This window comes from Oncorhynchus kisutch, unplaced genomic scaffold (genome assembly GCF_002021735.2).
Source record: "Oncorhynchus kisutch isolate 150728-3 unplaced genomic scaffold, Okis_V2 Okis01b-Okis20b_hom, whole genome shotgun sequence".
NCBI classification, from domain to species: domain Eukaryota; kingdom Metazoa; phylum Chordata; class Actinopteri; order Salmoniformes; family Salmonidae; genus Oncorhynchus; species Oncorhynchus kisutch.
In genome coordinates, this window is record NW_022261978.1 from 6,908,712 (window position 1) to 6,931,428 (window position 22,717).

The 22,717-nt window shown below is 43.8% G+C and overlaps 2 protein-coding genes across 7 annotated transcripts in view; one reads left to right on the forward strand and one right to left on the reverse strand.

Moving 5' to 3' along the window:
• sid4 (secreted immunoglobulin domain 4) overlaps positions 1-7,460 on the reverse strand; it is an 11,559-nt gene extending 4,099 nt beyond the window's left edge. The window contains exons 1-3 of the mRNA XM_031811062.1: positions 6,884-7,460; positions 452-598; positions 89-223 (exon numbers count right to left, since the gene is read on the reverse strand). Coding sequence (XP_031666922.1) covers positions 89-223; positions 452-598; positions 6,884-6,932 — 331 coding nt within the window. The 5' untranslated portion in view covers positions 6,933-7,460. The remainder of the gene's footprint in view (positions 1-88; positions 224-451; positions 599-6,883) is intronic.
• Positions 7,072-21,072, forward strand: LOC116358824 (uncharacterized). Of its 6 annotated transcripts, none has more exons than XM_031811064.1 (8): positions 7,072-7,488; positions 12,925-13,124; positions 13,217-13,275; positions 13,392-13,606; positions 14,722-14,814; positions 15,048-15,170; positions 15,304-15,433; positions 15,697-18,039. In XM_031811064.1, exons 7-8 carry the CDS (start codon positions 15,404-15,406, stop codon positions 16,462-16,464), a joined length of 798 nt encoding a protein of 265 aa, XP_031666924.1. In that variant the 5' UTR covers positions 7,072-7,488; positions 12,925-13,124; positions 13,217-13,275; positions 13,392-13,606; positions 14,722-14,814; positions 15,048-15,170; positions 15,304-15,403; the 3' UTR covers positions 16,465-18,039. The 6 variants fall into 6 exon arrangements, 3 of the variants coding, with proteins under 3 accessions (XP_031666924.1, XP_031666923.1, XP_031666925.1); XM_031811063.1 differs by having other exon boundaries at positions 7,355-7,488; positions 13,820-14,814; positions 15,697-21,072; XR_004206490.1 differs by lacking the exons at positions 15,304-15,433; positions 15,697-18,039 and adding an exon at positions 13,820-14,243 and having other exon boundaries at positions 7,375-7,488; positions 14,550-14,814; positions 15,048-15,167.
• The last annotated feature ends 1,645 nt before the right edge of the window (positions 21,073-22,717 follow it).

Genomic DNA, 22,717 nt, shown 5'->3' on the forward strand with positions numbered 1-22,717 from the left:
CTCCCTGGAGCTCTATCTCTGGGCCTCTTCTCCCCTCAGCCCTGTCTCTCCCTGGAGCTCTATCTCTAGGTTAGGGATGGTCACTCACGTTTGATGGTCAGTGAGGCCATCATGGTGCTTCGGCCCGCAGAGTTAGTTGCCACGCAACGGTACTGCCCCTGGTTACCGTTCCTGGTGTTAGCGATGGTGAGCACGGAACCATCCGGACCAATCTTCATGTTATCTAAGGACAGAGTAGATAGGACCAGTTAGAACGAGTTAGAACTATCTAACCACATATGACCGGTTAGGACCAGTTAAAACCAGTTCATCACATTTTTATAAACTGTCCATTTAACATTGTGTCACAGCTATTGTGTAGTTGAGTACCATTCAAGGGCTGTGTGTGCGTGCGTGTGCGTGCCTGTGTGTGTCTGTCTGCCTGTGTGCATATGTGTGGTCAGAGCCCCACCTGCCAGTGGATGGTTGTTGGTTCTCTTCCACTCCAGATGGACGGGCTGTGACCCACTAACCACCCGGCAGCGAAAACTGACCGACTCCCCCTGCCGGACCCCTGCTGACCTGGGCTCAACTGACACTACTGGTGCCTGGGCACATACTGGATAGGAGGGAGAGATAAGTAAGTAACACACACACTGCCATACACTCTATAGGTGTCCCCCAGGGCTCAGATCTAGGCCCTCTCCTCTTTTCTCTTTATACCAAGTCACATGGCTCTGTCATATCCTCTCATGGTCTCTCCTATCATTGCTATGCGGATGACACTCAACTATTTTTCTCCTTCCCTCCTTCTGACACCCAGTTGGTGACACACATCTCTGCTTGCCTGGCAGATATCTCAGCTTGGAATGTCGGCCCACCATCTCAAGCTCAACGTCGACAAGATGGAGCTGCTTTTCTTCTTGGGGGAAGGCCTGACCATTCCAAGACCTCTCCATCACGGTTGACAACTCCAAGTTGTCCCCCACCCAGTCTGTAAAGAATTTTGTCGTGACCCTGGACAACACCCTGTCGTGACCCTGGACAACACCCTGTTGTTCTCTGCAAACATCAAAGCAATGACTTGCTCCTGCAGGTTCATGCTCTACAACATCTGCAGAGTATGACCTTTCCTCACACAGGAAGTGGCGCAGGTCCTACTCCAGGGACTTGTTCTCTCCCGTCTGGACTACTGCAACTCATTGTTAGCTGGGCTCCCTGCTTGTGCCATCAAACCCCTGCAACTTACCCAGAATGCTGCAGCCCGCCTGGTTCAACCTTCCCATGTTCTCCCACATCACCCCACTCCTCTGCCTTCTAGTCTAAGCTCGCATCCAAAACAATACCATGGTACTTGGAGAGTTTGCAGTCTAACCAGACACCTAGGTATTTGTAGTTGTCCACATATTCTAGGTCAGAATCATCCAGAGTAGTGATGCTAGTCGGGCGGGAGGGTGTGGACAGCAATCGGTTGAAGAACATGCACTTAGTTTTACTAGCATAAAAGCAGTTGGAGGCCACGGAAGGTGTGTTGTATGACGTTGAAGCTCGTTTAGAGGTTTGTTAGCACAGTGTCCAAAGAAGGGCCAGATGTATACAGAATGGTGTCGTCTGCGTTGAGATGGATCTGAGAATCACCAGCAGCTAGAGTAACATCATTGATATATACAGAGGAAAGAGTCGGCCCGAGCATTGAACCCTGTGGCACCCTCATAGAGACTGCTAGATGTCCGGACAACAGGCCCTCCGATTTGACACACTGAACTCTATCAGAGAAGTAGTTGGTGAACCAGGTGAGGCAATCATTTGAGAAGCCAAGGCTATTGAGTCTGCCGATAAGAATGCGGTGATTGACAGAGTCGAAAGCCTTGGCCAGGTCGATGAAGACAGCTTCACAGTAATGTCTCTTATCGATTGCGGTTATGATATCGTTTTGGACCTTGAGCGTGGCTGAGGTGCACCCATGACCATCTCGGAAACTAGATTGCATAGTGGAGAAGGTACATTGGGATTCGAAATGGTCGGTAATCTGTTTGTTAACTTGGCTTGAGAGAGAGAGATTGAATAGGCTAGTAATAGGGGTTGCAACAATTTCGACAGATAATTTTAGGAAGAGAGGGTCCAGATTGTCTAGCCCAGCTGATTTGGGATCCAGATTTTGCAGTTCTTTCCGAACATCAGCTGCCTGGATTTGGATGAAGGAGAACTGGGGGGGCGTGGGCAAGGGTAGCCTAGTGGTTAGAGCGTTGGACTAGTAACCGGAAGGTTGCGAGTTCAAACCCCTGAGCTGACAAGGTACAAATCTGTCGTTCTGCCCCTGAACAGGCAGTTAACCCACTGTTCCTAGGCCGTCATTTAAAATAAGAATTTGTTCTTAACTGACTTGCCTGGTTAAATAAAGGTGGAAGGCATGGCCAGCCATAGAAAAATGCTTGTTGAAATTGTCGATTATCGTAGATTTATCGGTGGTGACAGTGTTTCCTAGCCTCAGTGCAGTGGGCTGCTGGGGGGAGGTGGTCTTGTTCTCCATGGACTTTACAGTGTCTCAAATTTTTTGGAATTAGTGCTACAGGAAGCAAGTTTCTGTTTGAAAAAGCTAGCCTTAGCTTTCCTAACTGGCTGAGAATATTGGTTCCTGAGTTCCCTGAAAATGTGCAAATTGCTGGGGCTATTAAATGCTAATGCAGAACGCCACAGGATGCTTTTGTGCTGGTCAAGGGCAGTCAAGTTTGGGATGAACCAAGGGCTATATCTGTTCTTAGTTCTTAGTTGAATGGGGCATGCTTATGGTGAGGAAAGCACTTTTTAAGAGCAACCAGACATCCTCTACTGATGGGATGAGGCCAATATCCTTCCAGGATACCCGGGCCAGGTTGATTTGAAAGGCCTGCTCGCTGAAGTGTTTTAGGGAGCGTTTGACAGTGATGAGGGGTGGTCGTTTGACCGCGGACCCATTACACACGCAGGCAATGAGGCAATGATTGCTGAGATAGTGGTTGAAGACAGCAGAGGCGTATTTAGAGGGCAAGTTGGTCAGGATGATATCTAAGAGGGTGCCCATGGTTACGGATTTAGGGTTGTACCTGGTAGGTTCCTTGATCATTTGTGTGAGATTGAGGGCATTATGCATGTCCCAGTTTAGGTCACCTAACAGTACGAACTCTGAAGACAGATGGGGGCGATCAATTCACATATGATGTCCAGGGCACAGCTGGGGGCTGAAGGGGGTGTATAACAAGCGGCAACGATGAGAGACTTGTTTCTGGAAAGGTGGATTTTTAGAAGTAGAAGCTCGAATTGATAGGGCACAGACTTGGATAGTGTGACAGAACTCTACAGGCTATCTCTGCAGTAGATTGCAACTCCGCCCCCTTTGGCAGATCTATCTTGTCGGGAAATGTTATAGTTATGGATGGAAATTTCAGGATATTTGATGGCCTTCCTAAGCCAGGATTCAGACACGGCTAGGACATCCGGGTTGGCAGAGTGTGCTAAAGCAGTGAGTAAAACAAACCTAGGGAGGAGGCTTCTAATGTTAACATGCATGAAACCAAAGCTTTTATGGTTACAGAATTCAACAAATGAGAGCGCCTGGGGAGTGATGCTGGGGGCTGCAGGGCCTGGGTTAATTTCTACATCACCAGAGGAAATGAGGAGGAGTGGGATAAGGGTAGGATAAGATTTCTGGGCGCGGAAAAATAGATTCAAGGCATAATGTACAGACAAGGGTATGGTAGGATGTGAGTACAGTGGAGGTAAACCTAGGCATTGAGTGATGATGAGAGAGGTTTTGTCTCTAGAGGCACCATTTAAGCCAGGTGAGGTCACCGCATGTGTGGGGGGGGTGGAACAAAGGGGCTAGCCAAGGCATATTGAGCTGGGCTGGAGGCTCTACAGTGAAATAAGACAATCACTAACCAAAACAGCAGTAGACAAGGTATATTGACATTAGGGAGTGGCATGTGTTGCAGAGTAATCATAGGGTCCAGTGAGCAGCCAGACGAGCTGGAGACACGATGATTCAGACAGCTGTCAGACCAGGGCTAGCAGGCTAGGGGGACATCGCAATGGAAGAGCCTGTTGAAACCGTGATGGATCGGCAATGCTCTGTTTCGACAGCGAAGGGTCCAGGCCAATTCGCAAAATTGGTATTGAAGCCCAGGAATTGTCTGATGGATCTCTTCGGCTAGCCGAAACGTTAGACGTTAGCCATGAGTAGCCACTCGGATAGCAGCTAGCTAGCTGCGATGATCCGGTGTAAAGGTTCAGAGCTTGCGGTAGGAGTCCGGAGATGTGGTAGAGAAAAGCAGTCCGATATGCTCTGGGTTGACATCACGCTGTGCAGACCGGCAGGACCGAGGCCGGCTGATGCCTGGGTTAACGGTAAGGACCGCTAGCAGTGGCTAACTGACTACTAGCTAGTAGCTAGTTAGCTGGCTAGCTTCTGATGGGGGTTCCGGTTCTAAAGTATAAAAATAGCAGATCCGTACCACATTGGGTGAGGCGGGATGCAGGAGAGTATATTCAGTCCGTAGATGGATATTGAGATTAAAAATATTTAAAAAAATATACAAAGAAAACGATATATACGACAAGACAAAGACAAGACAAAGACAAAACAGACGTCCGACTGCTACGCCATCTTGGAATGCTTGAATGCTAGCTATCTTCAGGCGAATGCTCTGTCAGGCACTCTGCTAAATGACTCAATGTAAAATGAGGAGAGATAGGTTAGTAAGACACACACACACACACTGTAGGAGAGAAGAGACAAGGTTATAGCACACACACACACACACACACAGAGAGAGAGAGAGACACGCACACACACACACACACACATGCACACACACACACACACACACACGCACACACACACACGCACACACACGCACACACACAGAAATAGACACTAAGAGAGACACACACTAGTTATTGACATCCTCCGATGCAAGAGAGAGTTCAGGGTTCCACCCAAAGGGGGAGTTCAATGAGTTGACACACACTCACTCACACAAGCACGTACACACACTCACTCACACAAGCACGTACACACACTCACTCACACAAGCACGTACACACAGTCACTCACACTCACACTCATACACAAGCACGTACACACACTCACTCACACTCATACACAAGCACGTACACACACTCACTCACACTCATACACAAGCACGTACACACACTCACTCACACTCACACTCATACACAAGCACGTACACACACTCACTCACACTCACACTCATACACAAGCACGTACACACACTCACTCACACTCATACACAAGCACGTATACACACTCACTCACACTCATACACAAGCACGTACACACACTCACTCACACTCATACACAAGCACGTACACACACTCACTCACACTCACACTCATACACAAGCACGTACACACACTCACTCACACTCACACTCATACACAAGCACGTACACACACTCACTCACACTCACACACAAATCAAATCAAATCAAATCAAATTTATTTATATAGCCCTTCGTACATCAGCTGATATCTCAAAGTGCTGTACAGAAACCCAGCCTAAAACCCCAAACAGCAAGCAATGCAGGTGGAGAAGCACGGTGGCTAGGAAAAACTCCCTAGAAAGGCCAATACCTAGGAAGAAACCTAGAGAGGAACCAGGCTATGTGGGGTGGCCAGTCCTCTTCTGGCTGTGCCGGGTGGAGATTATAACAGAACATGGTCAAGATGTTCAATGTTCATAAATGACCAGCATGGTCGAATAATAATAAGGCAGAACAGTTGAAACTAGAGCAGCAGCACAGACAAGCACGTACACACACTCACTCACACTCACACTCATACACAAGCACGTACACACACACACACACTCACACACTATTCTTGCATATACAGGATTCACATATAGAGAGGAATATAGACCATGTCCACATTGAATGGTATACATCTAAAGGCATGCAGGCACGCACGTACACTCACACACCAAACACACACACACACACACCAAACACACATACACACCAAACACACATACACACACTCACATAAAACACACACACACACACCAAACACACATACACACACACACACCAAACACACACACAGGGGCAGAATGGTATACATCTAAAGGCATGCAGGCACGCACGTACACTCACACACCAAACACACACACACACACACACACCAAACACACATACACACACACACACACCAAACACACACACACACACACACCAAACACACACACACACACCAAACACACACACACACACACACATATAAAACACACACACACACACCAAACACACACACACACACACCAAACACACACACACACACACACACTCACACCAAACACACACACAGGGGCAGACTGTGAGCTTTCAGTCTGGTCTGTGGGGAGAACAGCAAACAAATGCCCCCCCAGAGCAAACATCCAATAGGACCATGACTCAGCAAGACGAGACCAATGGACATGATATTAACACCGGATTATAAATTCACATCTACAGTTAAAAAAGGAAATGTATCACCGTGCCTTTACATTTCTGAGAAACATTTTATGTTAAGATTAAGAATTCTAAACCATCGCAACATTAGTTTATTAGTTTATTCATAATCCCAAAACGTTTTTTTAGAAAGTAGAAAGTTTAAAGCAGTTTAGAGCTGATAATGTCTACTTAAAAGGGATAGTGCAGCAATTTAACATATATACATATTTATTTCCTGGCCTTGTCTATAGACTGCTTTCAAGATTGGGAAACAAAAATGTTTAAAAACGATCTCTGAACTATCCCCGTAAAGGATTTAATAACATGTTCTGCATTGTAGTGTTGAGAGAAGCAGCTTATAGTTCAATAACATGTTCTGCATTGTAATGTAGAGAGAAGCAGCAGTAGTAGTTTACCTGTCCAGAGTAGAGAACAGAGGAGCAGTGCTGTTGTGGAGGAATCCATGTTGCATAGAGCAAAGATATCCCTCTCTCCTGTCCTACAACCTCTATCTCTCTCTCTGCCTCTCTCTCTCTCTCTCTGCCTCTCGCTCTCTCTCTCTGCCCCTCTCTCTCTCTCTCTCTCTCTCTCTCTCTCTCTCTCTGCCTCTCTCTCTCCCTCTCTCTCTCTCTGCCCCTCTCTCTCTCTGCCTCTCTCTCTCTCTCTCTCTCTGCCCCTCTCTCTCTCACTCTTTCTCTCTATGCCCTCTCTCTCTCTGCCTCTCTCTCTCTCTGCCTCTATCTCTCTTTCTCTATCTCTCTGCCTCTCTCTCTCCTGTCCTACAACCTCTCTCTCTCTCTCCCTCTCTCTCTCTCTCTCTCTCTCTCTCCCCCTCTCTCTCTCTCTGCCTCCCTCTCTCTCTCTCTGCCTCTCTCTCTCTCTCTCTCTGTCTGTCTGCAGAATAAGTGGAGAGGGTGTATTCTTGCTTCGGGGTTAGTTTACATTGAGAAGTTGTTAGAATTTCTCTAATTCCATCCCTTTCAATCACCTCCTGCACCTTGAAAGGACCAACAATAAACAGGTTAGTTGTGCTTCAAAATGACTTTTTTAAATATTTAATTTATATGGTTAAAAAAATACATAAAGTTTGAGAATAAAGCAGTAAGATGAAAAAGGTCAACAGATGGAATTCAGTCAAACTTGCAAATTGTTCCTTGCGACTCTCCATAATGGTTTGATTACATGTTTAGCCGTTATGCTGGCATTACATTCCCCATTGTGTGTTTGATTACATGTTTAGCCGTTATGCTAGCATTACATTCCCCATTGTGTGTTTGATTGAATTCCTGCCAGATAGAAGTGGTTTCCTCTACATTGCACAAGCCGTCTATGTGGTTATGCTCCAGCTGTTGCAAGAGTGTGCTTGCATGTTAGGTCTGAGTCAAACTGAAACTAGATAAAGAGAAGTTACCACTGTCTGGTGTTGACATTTTGTGTCACAGTGTACAATGCTAATGAATTCAGAGAAGCTAATGTACTAGGTTGCCTTATAAGGTAATGTCAGTTTATTGATACACACATACATTGATGTAGGTGATCACACCACTAGAGTGATCACATGTATATAATCAGCTGTGCCCTTAGGTGGGCTGCAGAACTTACTCTGAAACATACACGCTGTGTTTCCATTGTCATCTTCTGTCTGCAGTTGCATTAATAAAGGTGTGACTGGTTTACTTAAAGAAGACATTGGTGAAATCAGCAGTCAGACACTAAGCCAATGATTGACAAGGAACAAGGAACCTACCGAGACAGAATCCAGTGATGTATATTGTGACATGTGTGTCTGTTGTCTCAAGAGGAGGGATAAACTCAGTCATCAGTCACATGGGCTACAGACAGGAAGTCACATCCACCACCTGGGAAAGAAAGAGAACATTTTGAGCTTTCTCAGATATACAATATAACATTTGGCTTAGTGACACCATTTCATAGTCGTAAACTGGTTTTCTAGTTCTATACGGTGCATTCAGAAAGTGTTCAGAACCCTTGACTTTATCAACATTTTGTTACGTTACAGCCTTGTTCTAAAATTGATATAATAACAATTTGTCCTCATCAATCTACAAATAATACCCCATAATGACGAAGCAAAACAGGTTTTTAGAAGTATTCAGACCCTTTGCTATGAGACTCAAAATTTTGCTCAGGTGCATCCCGTTTCTATTGATTATCCTTGAGATGTTTCTACAACTTGATTGGAGTCCACCTATTCTAAATTAAATTGATTGGACATGATTGGAAAGGCACACACCTGTCTATATTTAACAAAACAGAGAAACTGCTTTGTGGTTGTAGTTTGAATGTCAGATTGGCCATCGAAGCTCAACTCCATGAACTAAAACTGGAAAGACCTAGAGGAGTCCTCTAGCTCGAAGCTCAACTCCATGAACTAAAACTGGAAAGACCTAGAGGAGTCCTCTAGCTCGAAGCTCAACTCCATGAACTAAAACTGGTAGGACCTAGAGGAGTCCTCTAGCTTTAAGCTCAACTCCATGAACTAAAACTGGTAGGAACTAGAGGAGTCCTCTAGCTCGAAGCTCAACTCCATGAACTAAAACTGGTAGGACCTAGAGGAGTCCTCTAGCTCGAAGCTCAACTCCATGAACTACAACTGCAAGGACCCAGAGGAGTCCTCAAGCTCAGCTGGTAGAGCATGGTGCTTAGTGCTTACAATGCCATGATGGGGCCCAGGCCCGAGTTGGGGAAACCCTGTCTTAACACTCTGCTGCAGACAAAAATACATTATTAAAACTCTGATGACACCCAGTGGACAAAAACACAGGACCAGCACCACTACTAACATAATGAAAACAGTACCAGCACCACTACTAACATAATGAAAACAGTACCAGCACCACTACTAACATAATGAAAACAGTACCATTACCACTACTAACATAATGAAAACAGTACCATTACCACTACTAACATAATGAAAACAGGACCAGCACCACTACTAACATAATGAAAACAGAACCAGCACCACTACTAACATAATGAAAACAGTACCAGCACCACTACTAACATAATGAAAACAGAACCAGCACCACTACTAACATAATGAAAACAGAACCAGCACCACTACTAACATACTGAAAACAGGACCAGCACCACTACTAACATAATGAAAACAGGACCGGCACCACTACTAACATAATGAAAACAGTACCATTACCACTACTAACATAATGAAAACAGTACCAGCACCACTACTAACATAATGAAAACAGGACCGGCACCACTACTAACATAATGAAAACAGAACCATTACCACTACTAACATAATGAAAACAGTACCAGCACCACTACTAACATAATGAAAACAGAACCAGCACCACTACTAACATAATGAAAACAGTACCAGCACCACTACTAACATAATGAAAACAGAACCAGCACCACTACTAACATAATGAAAACAGTACCAGCACCACTACTAACATAATGAAAACAGAACCAGCACCACTACTAACATAATGAAAACAGAACCAGCACCACTACTAACATACTGAAAACAGGACCAGCACCACTACTAACATAATGAAAACAGGACCGGCACCACTACTAACATAATGAAAACAGTACCATTACCACTACTAACATAATGAAAACAGTACCAGCACCACTACTAACATAATGAAAACAGTACCAGCACCACTACTAACATAATGAAAACAGAACCAGCACCACTACTAACATAATGAAAACAGTACCAGCACCACTACTAACATAATGAAAACAGAACCAGCACCACTACTAACATAATGAAAACAGGACCAGCACCACTACTAACATAATGAAAACAGTACCAGCACCACTACTAACATAATGAAAACAGTCTGAAGACATGGGCTATTCCGTTCCTATTTTACAGATATGCCTAATATGAACAAAACGTCACAATCCCTAGCAGGCCTATGGTCAGTTATGTCAATAGCCAAAGTGTAATAACAGGTTATAACACATCACCCCTAGTGCTCTACGTGTGGTAATTTGGCAGTTCAACTGTAGTGCTGTTTTTTTATTATAATTACATTGCATCAAAACAACTTGTTTGGACACTGGTTGATAGCAGTTATTCACGATCATTCCTGTTTAATGTCTGTTAACAGTTCCATTGGAATTGTCCTGCAACCAGGCAATTCATTAACTAATTTCCCTTGGGGGGGAAAGAATCTTAGTCGGAAAAGGTCGGAAGCAACAGCTGAATGAGAACAATATGGGTGTCAGTTGCGATGGTGTGGAGCAGGAGGATGAGGGTCAAGGACAGGAACGGTCTGTAGTGGAAAGACAGGAAGAAGAGAGATGATGCAGAAAGCAGTGGAGCGTCTAGTAAAGAAAGAAGAAGAAGAGAGATGATACAGAAAGCAGTGGAGCGTCTAGTAAAGAAAGAAGAAGAAGAAGAGAGATGATGCAGAAAGCAGTGGAGCGTCTAGTAAAGAAAGAAGAAGAAGAGAGATGATACAGAAAGCAGTGGAGCGTCTAGTAAAGAAAGCATAAAGAGGGCCGAGGTAGGAAGCAAGAGCAGTGATGTGTTGGAGTGGAAAGTGGTGATAGTGTTTAATGAGACCACAGGGCCTCACTTACACCTTATCTGACTAACTAATGCTGAAAAATAGATTGAGTTGTAGAGAATCAAAGGACCATGAATGTAATAATAAATCGATGAGATGGATGTCAAAGGCTTTGAAGGTTTTGCCGGGAAATGTACGTATAGGATTCCTTAGTTTCAATGTTAGAGAATTTGTCCCATGTAGCTGCTCAGTGTAAAGAAAAGATGTGCCAAGTGTCGAGAAGAACATGATGACGGTGGATGTGGAAGCAATGTGAAGGTTAAGTGCTGTAATTGTGGGGGAGAACACAGTGGATGCCAGGTACAGAGAGAGGATAGAGAGGCTCAGAGATACAGGATCAGTCATGATGTATCATATGCAGAGGCTGTAAAACAGATTGGTAGAACTACAGTAAGGACTGATGGAGCTGACATGGATGTATCTGTAGTAAGGAGACCTACTGTCAGACTGATGGAGCTGACATGGATGTATCTGTAGTAAGTAGACCTACTGTCAGACTGATGGACCTGACATGGATGTATCTGTAGTAAGGAGACCTACTGTCAGACTGATGGACCTGACATGGATGTATCTGTAGTAAGTAGACCTACTGTCAGACTGATGGAGCTGACATGGATGTATCTGTAGTAAGTAGACCTACTGTCAGACTGATGGAGCTGACATGGATGTATCTGTGGTAAGTAGACCTACTGTCAGACTGATGGAGCTGACATGGATGTATCTGTAGTAAGTAGACCTACTGTCAGACTGATGGAGCTGAGATGGATGTATCTGTAGTAAGTGAACCTACTGTCAGACTGATGGAGCTGACATGGATGTATCTGTAGTAAGTAGACCTACTGTCAGACTGATGGAGCTGACATGGATGTATCTGTAGTAAGTGAACCTACTGTCAGACTGATGGAGCTGAGATGGATGTATCTGCAGTAAGTAGACCTACTGTCAGACTGATGGAGCTGACATGGATGTATCTGTAGTAAGTGAACCTACTGTCAGACTGATGGAGCTGAGATGGATGTATCTGTAGTAAGTAGACCTACTTATTTTCAATGACGGCCTAGGAACAGCGGGTTAACTGCCTTGCCATCGTAAATAAAAATGTGTATTTAACTGACTTGCATAGTTAAATAAAGGTCAAATTTTAAAAATATAAATTCATTTTCATAGGAAATACTACAATCTTTACTGGTCTCTCTATCTAATTTACACACACACAGTAGATTGCAGTGTTTGCAGATAATATCTACTATATATGATCTACTATATGTTCCTTGCTCAAAATTGACTTTAGACATGGCCCATAATCCTCCTAGAACCCAAGGTAAGAGAAGGAGATGGTCTTACAGATGTAGGATCTTAATTTGATCACTCATTTGTTGCAAAGAATTTTACTACACAGCAGGAAATGCAAACTCGTAATGTTTTGGAGTTGAAAGTTCTCTGATGTTTGTATTTTCCACTTGATTTGCCCGAATATCAATGTATCAAAAACTGTCAGTTAATTATAATACACAATGTGCTACCAAGGGGCGCAGCGGTCTAAGGCACTGCATCTCAGTGCTAGAGGCACCACTACAGTCCCTGGTTCGATTTCCAGGCTGTATCACAACCGGCCGTAATTGGAGTCCAATAGGGCTGCGCACAATTGGCCTAGCGTCGTGCGGGTTTGGTCGGGGTAGGGCGTCATTGTAAATAGGAATTTGTTCTTAACTTATTTGCCTAGTTAAATGAAAAATAGTTCACATTTCCTGTTGCTGCAGGATTATTTTCCTGCTGAAGCAAACATGGCTCAAATTAAGATCCTACACCTGTATTTAATACAAAGACCACTTCAAACCAGTAACTAACATCATTTGATGTTTACACTATTTTTTGTGCAGATTCTCCTCTCCTCCTGGATCCCAATGATCCCATTGTTGGACAGGCCTTCACCTTGTCATCATCGACTAATGGGACAATGGAAGAAGAGAGCCAGGACTGTGTCAGAGTGTCTGACAGCTCAGCTGAGGCCATGGAGGAGTTAAGCATCACAGAATGTAGAGTAGTGGACCAGAGCCTGTGTACTACTGATCCTCCCATGGTAAGACCCTCACTGGAAAGAAATACAAGTTGACTATGTTTCTATTACATTTCTCTTCATAATCTTTCAAATCTATTGTTTTTCCATTTTAGAGGTCTCTTGAAAACTTTGAAGCAGAAATCTACGATCATGAGGGCAAGGGAGCATACAGGTAACTCGGTATTATTTTACTTTTCTCATCAATAGTTTGTAGGACAATGCCTAATTTTTCAGGTCATATTCAGGGAATGTAATTCAAATGTCATTCTTCACCATTGTTTCCTCTAGGTTCCAGTGCCCCAGTGCAGGTCTGTTCCAGTGCAGTATAACAGGCCTGGTGTTCAGGATGGAGGGAGAGGGAGAGGTTCTCTATAGGACAGTCCACTGGGACATGAGGCTTCTATTCCAGGGTGGAAAGAGGCCTGCAGGACCCCTGTTCAACATCGACTGCCCTCAGAAGTCTGTCTGTCAACTACACCTCCCACACTGTCAGATTCATTCTGGTGAGTATTTTCATGAGTGAAAGATGTTCAACTGCCCTGAAGATTGTAAATTAATTTGTTCATTGCCTCATTTGTCATTGCTATTGTAGTATATCAGAGAAAGCTCAATGTTCTCTTTTGGGAGATTCTCAATTGCACAAAAGTCTGCCTAAAAAGAGTAGTAATAATTACTAATGATGATGATAATAATAAAATGCCGATTGCCTTCTGCAGAAGAGGATGCTCAGGCCTATCCTCCTGCAGAAGAGGATGCTCAGGCCTATCCTCCTGCAGAAGAGGATGCTCAGGTCTATCCTCCTGCAGAAGAGGATGCTCAGGCCTATCCTCCTGCAGAAGAGGATGCTCAGGCCTATCCTCCTGCAGAAGAGGATGCTCAGGCCTATCCTCCTGCAGAAGAGGATGCTCAGGCCTATCCTCCTGCAGAAGAGGATGCTCAGGCCTATCCTCCTGCAGAAGAGGATGCTCAGGCCTATCCTCCTGCAGAAGAGGATGCTCAGGCCTATCCTCCTGCAGAAGAGGATGCTCAGGCCTATCCTCCTGCAGAAGAGGATGCTCAGGCCTATCCTCCTGCAGAAGAGGATGCTCAGGCCTAACCTCCTGCAGAAGAGGATGCTCAGGCCTATCCTCCCGGGGAAGAGTTACGAAATCAGCCCTTTGAAACAGCTGTTTTCTTATAAGAGAAAATGCGTACCTTTAAAAACAATATGTTACTTCTCCATGTATCTATGAAACATCCAGCACAACTAACTACATGTCATTTGGGATTCCACACCTGTAAATGTAATTTGCCTGATGACTCGCTAGTGGAGAAGGAGTCTCATTTCATACAAGCGCATTTGTTTCCACATTCCCTCTTCAATTACCTTTGACCTTTTTCAGAAGGAGGTGAGGAGAGGATGCGAGGAATTGAGGAAATCCAATTGAGTTTCTGTTTCTTTCCTAGATGGTGGATGTGACTTCCTGTCTGTAGCCCATGTGACTGATGACAACGTGGAGTTTCTCCCCCCCATGAGACAACAGACACACATGTCATAATAAACATCACTGGATCCTCTGCTTATGGTGATGTCACAGATGATGACACTGATGATGATGCTCCCATCTCTCCTATCCAGGGGCTTGTGTTGTTGTTCTACCAACCGTTTCTCTCTGAAGAGCGGTCCATCCTGAATGTGTTGTTGCTTCGCAGAAATGTTGTGATCAGGGAGGTAAGCATAACTAAGATTTCAAATCCCACTTCTATCTGTCTGGAATTCCATCAGGCCTACAGTGTCAAACAACATAGAAAAATAACATTCTCTCTGTGCCACAAGAATGCATGTTAATATACTTGTTGACACCAAACCAGAATCAAGTAATAGTCATTCTGACAAAGGGCTTCAGTTTGCACAACATGTGTATTTGATTGAAGCAACATTTCTGTCCATTGTTGATTCTCAAGGTGCAAGAGGAGAGGAAGAGGAGGAATGGAGACAAAGAAACCTTCATTGGATCAAATCCTCACTATAATCTAACCCAGAAGAAAGCATACATCCTCTCCACAGATATTACAGATGGATATAGGGTCAGCCCAACAGTAATTCATATCTATAAGTCATAAAGAGATGACAACTTTAGATATTTATTTATCTGTGACCTCAGTATCTTCACACTTCATGTAAGATCGTAGATTCTGACTCTGGCTTTTTCTGTTCCAGACAGCAGAATTTATGGATTTCCAGTCCTATGAAAACTACTTCCCCACATTTCAGTTGTTCTTGCTGACTGTTGTTGAAGAGTTTGATCTCAGCACTGAAAATGAATGGGAGAGACGTGTCTGGCTTCCAGGTAACAGAAATGTTGAGCTAAACTCAAATGAACTCTGACATGTGGTGTAGGAAGAAGTAGCATTAGGAATAGAAGTAGAACTACAGGTGTTGCTGTTATTGAAATATGATGAAATGTTCTCATCAGGTCTTCTAGTTCTATTAGTCTCCTCCCTGATGGCCACCTCATCACAAACAATGATAATATGAGGAAATCCCACTTGAAAAAAACTAGTTCTTCTAATGGTTCTGTGTTGTAAAATGTATTATGTGTTACACATGCAGCTCCTGTCCAGGTCCATCATCATGGGCCTGTGGCACCAGTACCAGCAGCTTCTGCCCAGGTCCAGCATCATGGGCCTGTGGCACCAGTACCAGCAGCTTCTGCCCAGGTCCAGCATCATGGGCCTGTGGCACCAGTACCAGCAGCTTCTGCCCAGGTCCAGCATCATGGGCCTGTGGCACCAGTACCAGCAGCTTCTGCCCAGGTCCAGCATCATGGGCCTGTGGCACCAGTACCAGCAGCTTCTGTCCAGGTCCAGCATCATGGGCCTGTGGCACCAGTACCAGCAACTCCTGTCCAGGTCCAGCATCATGGGCCTGTGGCACCAGTACCAGCAGCTCCTGTCCAGGTCCAGCATCATGGGCCTGTGGCACCAGTACCAGCAGCTTCTGTCCAGGTCCAGCATCATGGGCCTGTGGCACCAGTACCAGCAACTCCTGTCCAGGTCCAGCATCATGGGCCTGTGGCACCAGTACCAGCAGCTCCTGTCCAGGTCCAGCATCATGGGCCTGTGGCACCAGTACCAGCAGCTCCTGTCCAGGTCCAGCATCATGGGCCTGTGGCACCAGTACCAGCAGCTCCTGTCCAGGTCCAGCATCATGGGCCTGTGGCACCAGTACCAGCAGCTCCTGTCCAGGTCCAGCCTCATGGGCCTGTGGCACCAGTACCAGCAGGCCCCGCCCAGGTCCAACCTCATGGGCCTGCAGCTCCTACTGCTGTTGTCCGTCCATCTCTCCGTGAAGATAATCAAATCAGCGGCTTCCAAATAAACATTTAATGAAAAGTATCTTAAAGGAGCAATCTGTGATTTAGTAGAGCTGGGAATTTCCAGGAACCTCACAATACAATACTTAGGTGCCAATACGATATGTATTGCGATTCTATACTGAACAAAAATGGAAACGCAACAAAAATGTAAGCGAAACAAGAACCCCCAAATTTTATGCACAAATTTGTTTCCTTCCCAGTTAGTGAGCATGTCTTGTTTGATAGGATAATCCAGCCACGTGACAGATGTGGCTTATCAAGAAGTAGATTAAACAGCATGGTCATTACACAGGTGCACCTTGTGCTGGGGACAAAAGCCCACTCTAAAATATGCCGTTTTGATGCACAACACTACAGATGTCTCAATTTTTGTGGGTGGGTACAATTGGCATGCTGCCTGCAGGGATGTCCACCAGAGCTGTTGCCAGAGAATTTTATGATTGTTTCTCAGCCATAAGCTGACTCCAACATTGTTTTAGAGATTTTGGCAGTATGTTCAACCGGCCTCACAACCTCCTACAAAGTGTAACCATGCCAGCCCAGGGCCTCCACATCCGGTCTCATCATCTGAGACCAGCCATCCGGACAGCTGAGGAAACTGATGAGCATTTTTGTCTGTAATCAGTCCTTTTTGTGGAGGAAAAACTCATTTTGATTGGCTGGACATGGCTCCTAAGTGGGTGGGCCTATGCCCACCCATGTCTGCGCCCCTGCCCAATAGTGAAATCTATAGATTAGAGACTAAATAATTAATTTCAGTTGACTGATTTCCTAATATATCAGATATTTTATACACCAGGGTTGTGCTCAATTCAGAATTTGGGAATTGACTCCCATTCCACTCATGAGTTGAAATTAAATTTCAATTGGCCACAACACAGGATGTAGAATATGAATTTGCGTGACAGGAAGTATAATTTAATTCAGTGTAATTCAAAGAAATTTCACTCGGTCACAGAACATGAGTTTCATTGAATCTGACAGGTCACACTTCCAGATACCAAAGAATATATCACTTTTCTCTGGAAACAATGTTCATTATACTCTATTAACCTTAGTACTTAGAATAGACCATTATATTTCCACCAACCATTTCATTTGTTTGGCTTATTCTTGAAGGCTTTAAGGTACATTTGTGCATTAGACTAATGCATTGTGGGAAATGTATTTTCCCCATATTGAACAACATTTAAGTGATTAATGAAATATAACTACAGGTTTTGTTTTCCTTGTTTTCATTCATTTTAAGAGTTTGTCCTGAAAATCAATTGTTTCATCATATTTTATATGCATGTATATAACATGTTTGGTATTTTATTTACAAGATGTATATTTGTATAGACTACAACCATAGAATCGAATAGGCATTTGAATATTACTGAATTCAACTCTATTTCCTTGAATTGCAATTCGGTATCCTGCTTATTAATTAAAGTTCATGAATTGAATTTATGAGCCATTCTAAATTCAATTCTGAATTGACCACAAGTCTGTTATACACTACAGTACATATTTCCCTGAGTGAAATGACTCCCTGACATTCAGGCTGATTAAAGCTGGAATCCTTAATGGTTAAACAGCCACGTCCATTTGCAATATTACAAACAAGCTGTAAACAACAACACTGTTTTCCCCTTGAACATCCTTTTATGCACAATAGAGGAGCACAATATTCACTTTAACTATTTTTACCACGCTACGCGACGCTCCTATGCTACGCGACGCTCCTATGCTACTCGACGCTCCTATGCTACGCGACGCTCTGTTGCTAGGCAACAAAAACAACTGGTGGGGCGGACAGTGGGGCTGCTTCCCCCTACTGCTGATACACAGTATTTGTAATCTCAATTGAATTGAGGGAGATGAAATAGATTCATGCAATTACAAAACACTATACCAGATATTTAAACACTACACAATATGACATCTTTCCCTGAGAGTGAAATGAGTCCCTGAGATTCAGCCTGATTAAGTCTGTAATGGCAGAGAAGTCAAACATAAAGGACACAGTCCTTATCTCAAGAGTTGCTCCTATTTCTCCTGATCAATCACAAAACGAGACTAGTCCCTATTGTTGGAAAATGTCATTCATTTTAAAAGATGCTCTTAAAAATACCATTATATAAACATATACTCTATATCTAAACAGAGATATATCTGGTGTTCAGCCAGTACAGCTGTCCAGTACAAGTCAGTAGATGTTAAGTCTCACATGTTGTTGTCTGAGACCTGTCCAAGATGATTCAACATTCGCCAGATAGAAATTCAAAAATCTTGTTGTTTATAGCCAGTGTACCAGAGTAACACAGGTAGGTTGTCTGGTAGACAGTAGCCCTGATCTTGTAGTCTGTAGCCAGTGTACCAGAGTAACACAGGTAGGTTGTCTGGTAGACAGTAGCCCTGATCTTGTAGTCTGTAGCCAGTGTACCAGAGTAACACAGGTAGGTTGTCTGGTAGACAGTAGCCCTGATCTTGTAGTCTGTAGCCAGTGTACCAGAGTAACACAGGTAGGTTGTCTGGTAGACAGTAGCCCTGATCTTGTAGTCTGCAGCCAGTGTACCAGAGTAACACAGGTAGGTTGTCTGGTAGACAGTAGCCCTGATCTTGTAGTCTATAGCCAGTGTACCAGAGTAACACAGGTAGGTTGTCTGGTAGACAGTAGCCCTGATCTTGTAGTCTGTAGCCAGTGTACCAGAGTAACACAGGTAGGTTGTCTGGTAGACAGTGGCCCTGATCTTATAGTCTGTTGCCAGTGTACCAGAGTAACACAGGTAGGTTGTCTGGTAGACAGTAGCCCTGATCTTGTAGTCTGTAGCCAGTGTATCAGAGTAACACAGGTAGGTTGTCTGGTAGACAGTAGCCCTGATCTTGTAGTCTGTAGCCAGTGTACCAGAGTAACACAGGTAGGTTGTCTGGTAGACAGTAGCCCTGATCTTGTAGTCTGCAGCCAGTGTACCAGAGTAACACAGGTAGGTTGTCTGGTAGACAGTAGCCCTGATCTTGTAGTCTATAGCCAGTGTACCAGAGTAACACAGGTAGGTTGTCTGGTAGACAGTAGCCCTGATCTTGTAGTCTGTAGCCAGTGTACCAGAGTAACACAGGTAGGTTGTCTGGTAGACAGTAGCCCTGATCTTATAGTCTGTTGCCAGTGTACCAGAGTAACACAGGTAGGTTGTCTGGTAGACAGTAGCCCTGATCTTATAGTCTGTTGCCAGTGTACCAGAGTAACACAGGTAGGTTGTCTGGTAGACAGTAGCCCTGATCTTGTAGTCTATAGCCAGTGTACCAGAGTAACACAGGTAGGTTGTCTGGTAGACAGTAGCCCTGATCTTGTAGTCTGTAGCCAGTGTACCAGAGTAACACAGGTAGGTTGTCTGGTAGACAGTAGCCCTGATCTTGTAGTCTGTAGCCAGTGTACTAGAGTAACACAGGTAGGTTGTCTGGTAGACAGTAGCCCTGATCTTGTAGTCTGCAGCCAGTGTACCAGAGTAACACAGGTAGGTTGTCTGGTAGACAGTAGCCCTGATCTTGTAGTCTGTAGCCAGTGTACCAGAGTAACACAGGTAGGTTGTCTGGTAGACAGTAGCCCTGATCTTGTAGTCTGTAGCCAGTGTACCAGAGTAACACAGGTAGGTTGTCTGGTAGACAGTAGCCCTGATCTTGTAGTCTGTAGCCAGTGTACCAGAGTAACACAGGTAGGTTGTCTGGTAGACAGTAGCCCTGATCTTGTAGTCTGTAGCCAGTGTACCAGAGTAACACAGGTAGGTTGTCTGGTAGACAGTAGCCATGATCTTGTAGTCTGTAGCCAGTGTACCAGAGTAACACAGGTAGGTTGTCTGGTAGACAGTAGCCCTGATCTTGTAGTCTGTAGCCAGTGTACCAGAGTAACACAGGTGGGTTGTCTGGTAGACAGTAGCCTCACAGGGATGTCACCTTGCCTGAGACCTGGGGCTTGTATAGCAAACTACAGACTGATATGGTGTCCAATCACATTACACACCAACCACCTCTGATCAGGATGGCTCCTCCTCAAAGTGTTGCTCTCTGTCTCTGATAAATGTTTTGATATTTTATGAGGTTGTGAGGTGGTATCCATGGCTACCTCTCAGTCTGTCTGTCTCTCTCAGGTCATTTATTAGTAGTATAGTGATACATCTCCTGATGTTGTACTGCTCTCTGTCTCTCTGTAGAACTCCTCCTGGGCTTCATCCCCTTTCCTCACCACCATGTCCAGCAGGGCTTGGTTCTGTAGGGCCTTGGTGGATTTACTGACCACCTCCTCCCTCTCCTCGTCAATCAGAACGCCACGATTCTGGAGATGCTGGAATAAGTGCTGTAAGGGCTATTTAAGTTCTGAATGTCTGTTACCTGGCAGCCAGACAAGTCTGTTCCATACAAGTTCATCACCTTCCTTTTCTTTCAGAAGCAGATCAACTTCTTTAACTATAGTTTGTAAGAACAACTGAAATGTGGGGTAGTAGTAGTTTTCATAGGAATCACATTTCACAAACTCTGCTTTCTGAAAGAAAAAGACATTACTAGTCAGTGAAATGATAAGTGAGAATGAAATGAAAAATGGCAGTAATAAAAAAATATTTTATTGAAATATATCCCAGATTTACTTTTGGTTGTATTCGATGTCCATCTGCAGAATAAGTGGAGAGGGTGCATTCTTGCTTCGGGGTCATTTTACACTGAGAAGTTGTTAGAATTTCTCTAATTCCATCCCTTTCAATCACCTCCCGCACCTTGAAAGAGCCAACAAAATAACCATCAAAATAACCATTTTTTTCAGAGAATGTGAGTAAAAAAATACATCAAGTTTGAGAATAAAGCAATAAGATGAAAAAGGTCAGCAGATGGAATTCAGTCAAACTTGCAAATTGTTCCTTGAGACTCTCCATAATGGTTTGATTACATGTTTAGCCGTTATGCTGGCATTACATTCCCCATTGTGTGTTTGACTACATGTTTAGCCGTTATGCTGGCATTACATTCCCCATTGTGTGTTTGATTGAATTCCTGACAGATAGAAGTGTTTTTTTTTAGGGTTGTACGGTTACAGCTCACCTCTTTTCTCACAACATTACTGGGAAGCAACAACACATTCAGGATGGACCTCTGTTCAGGGACAAACGGTTGGTAGAATATCAACACAAGCCCCTGGATAGGGGAGATGGGAGCATCATCATCATGGACGATGCCATAAGCAGAGAATCCAGTGACGTTAATTATGATGTGTGTTTCTGTTAGAATATATATATATATATATATATGGATATGGATTTGTGTGGATGTATAATTGTTTTAGGCTACAAGTAAAGCCAATGATAATAATAGACATATAGTGCATTCTGAAAGTATTCCGACCCCTTGAATTTTTCCATATTTTGTTACGTTACAGCCTTATATATAGAATGCACTATATGTGTATTATTATCATTGGCTTTACTTGTAGCCTAAAACAATTATACATCCACACAAATGTGACACTAAAACGTATTGATATCAATGTAGCCTAAACAGACAAAAGGGGAAACCAGTATCTTTGATACAACTTCAGGGATCAACACAGTCATAACTGTGAGAACAAATTTGGTCACTTGATGGAAAAATGTTATGTGATTTAAGTCGCAAAAGTTTACTAAAGTTAACTACAATGAAGATTATAACCTTTCTAGGAATTCATAGGATATTAAAGCGTTATGAATTCATAGCAAGATAAACATTTATCCAGACATTTTATCCCGCTTCTTTGGTTGAGTCAATCTTCTGTGTTTCTGTACGTGAAACGGATACTACTACTGTACTGTACATATATAATATATTTATCCATTAAATAATAGCAGACGCTGTCTTCCTTAAACTATATTTCTTACCATGGATGGGTCCATTTTCAGTCTACTTGTTTCCAACCGTCCAGCCCATCCTTCTTCTTCGATGAGGTTAAACGACGGTTGGCAACCAATACATGTTGCACCACAGGTAGGCTGGACACATTACATTTTTGTTTGTTTTTAATAAAAACGAGTCCATTGCATCCGCCGTGGAGCCCAGTTTCGTAATATGACTATATTTCCCAGCTGCTTGCCGTCATTTTGTAGTAATCCTGAAAAAACAGGCCTCATTTTAGGGCATTTTTCCTCCTACCAGCTCCTATTAGTTCTATTGAACACTGTGGCACCAACTCGCCTTCTGAATGTTCTATTCCCAGCTTATTGTTCTACGTCACAATGCCTGCTCTGCTATTGTTGT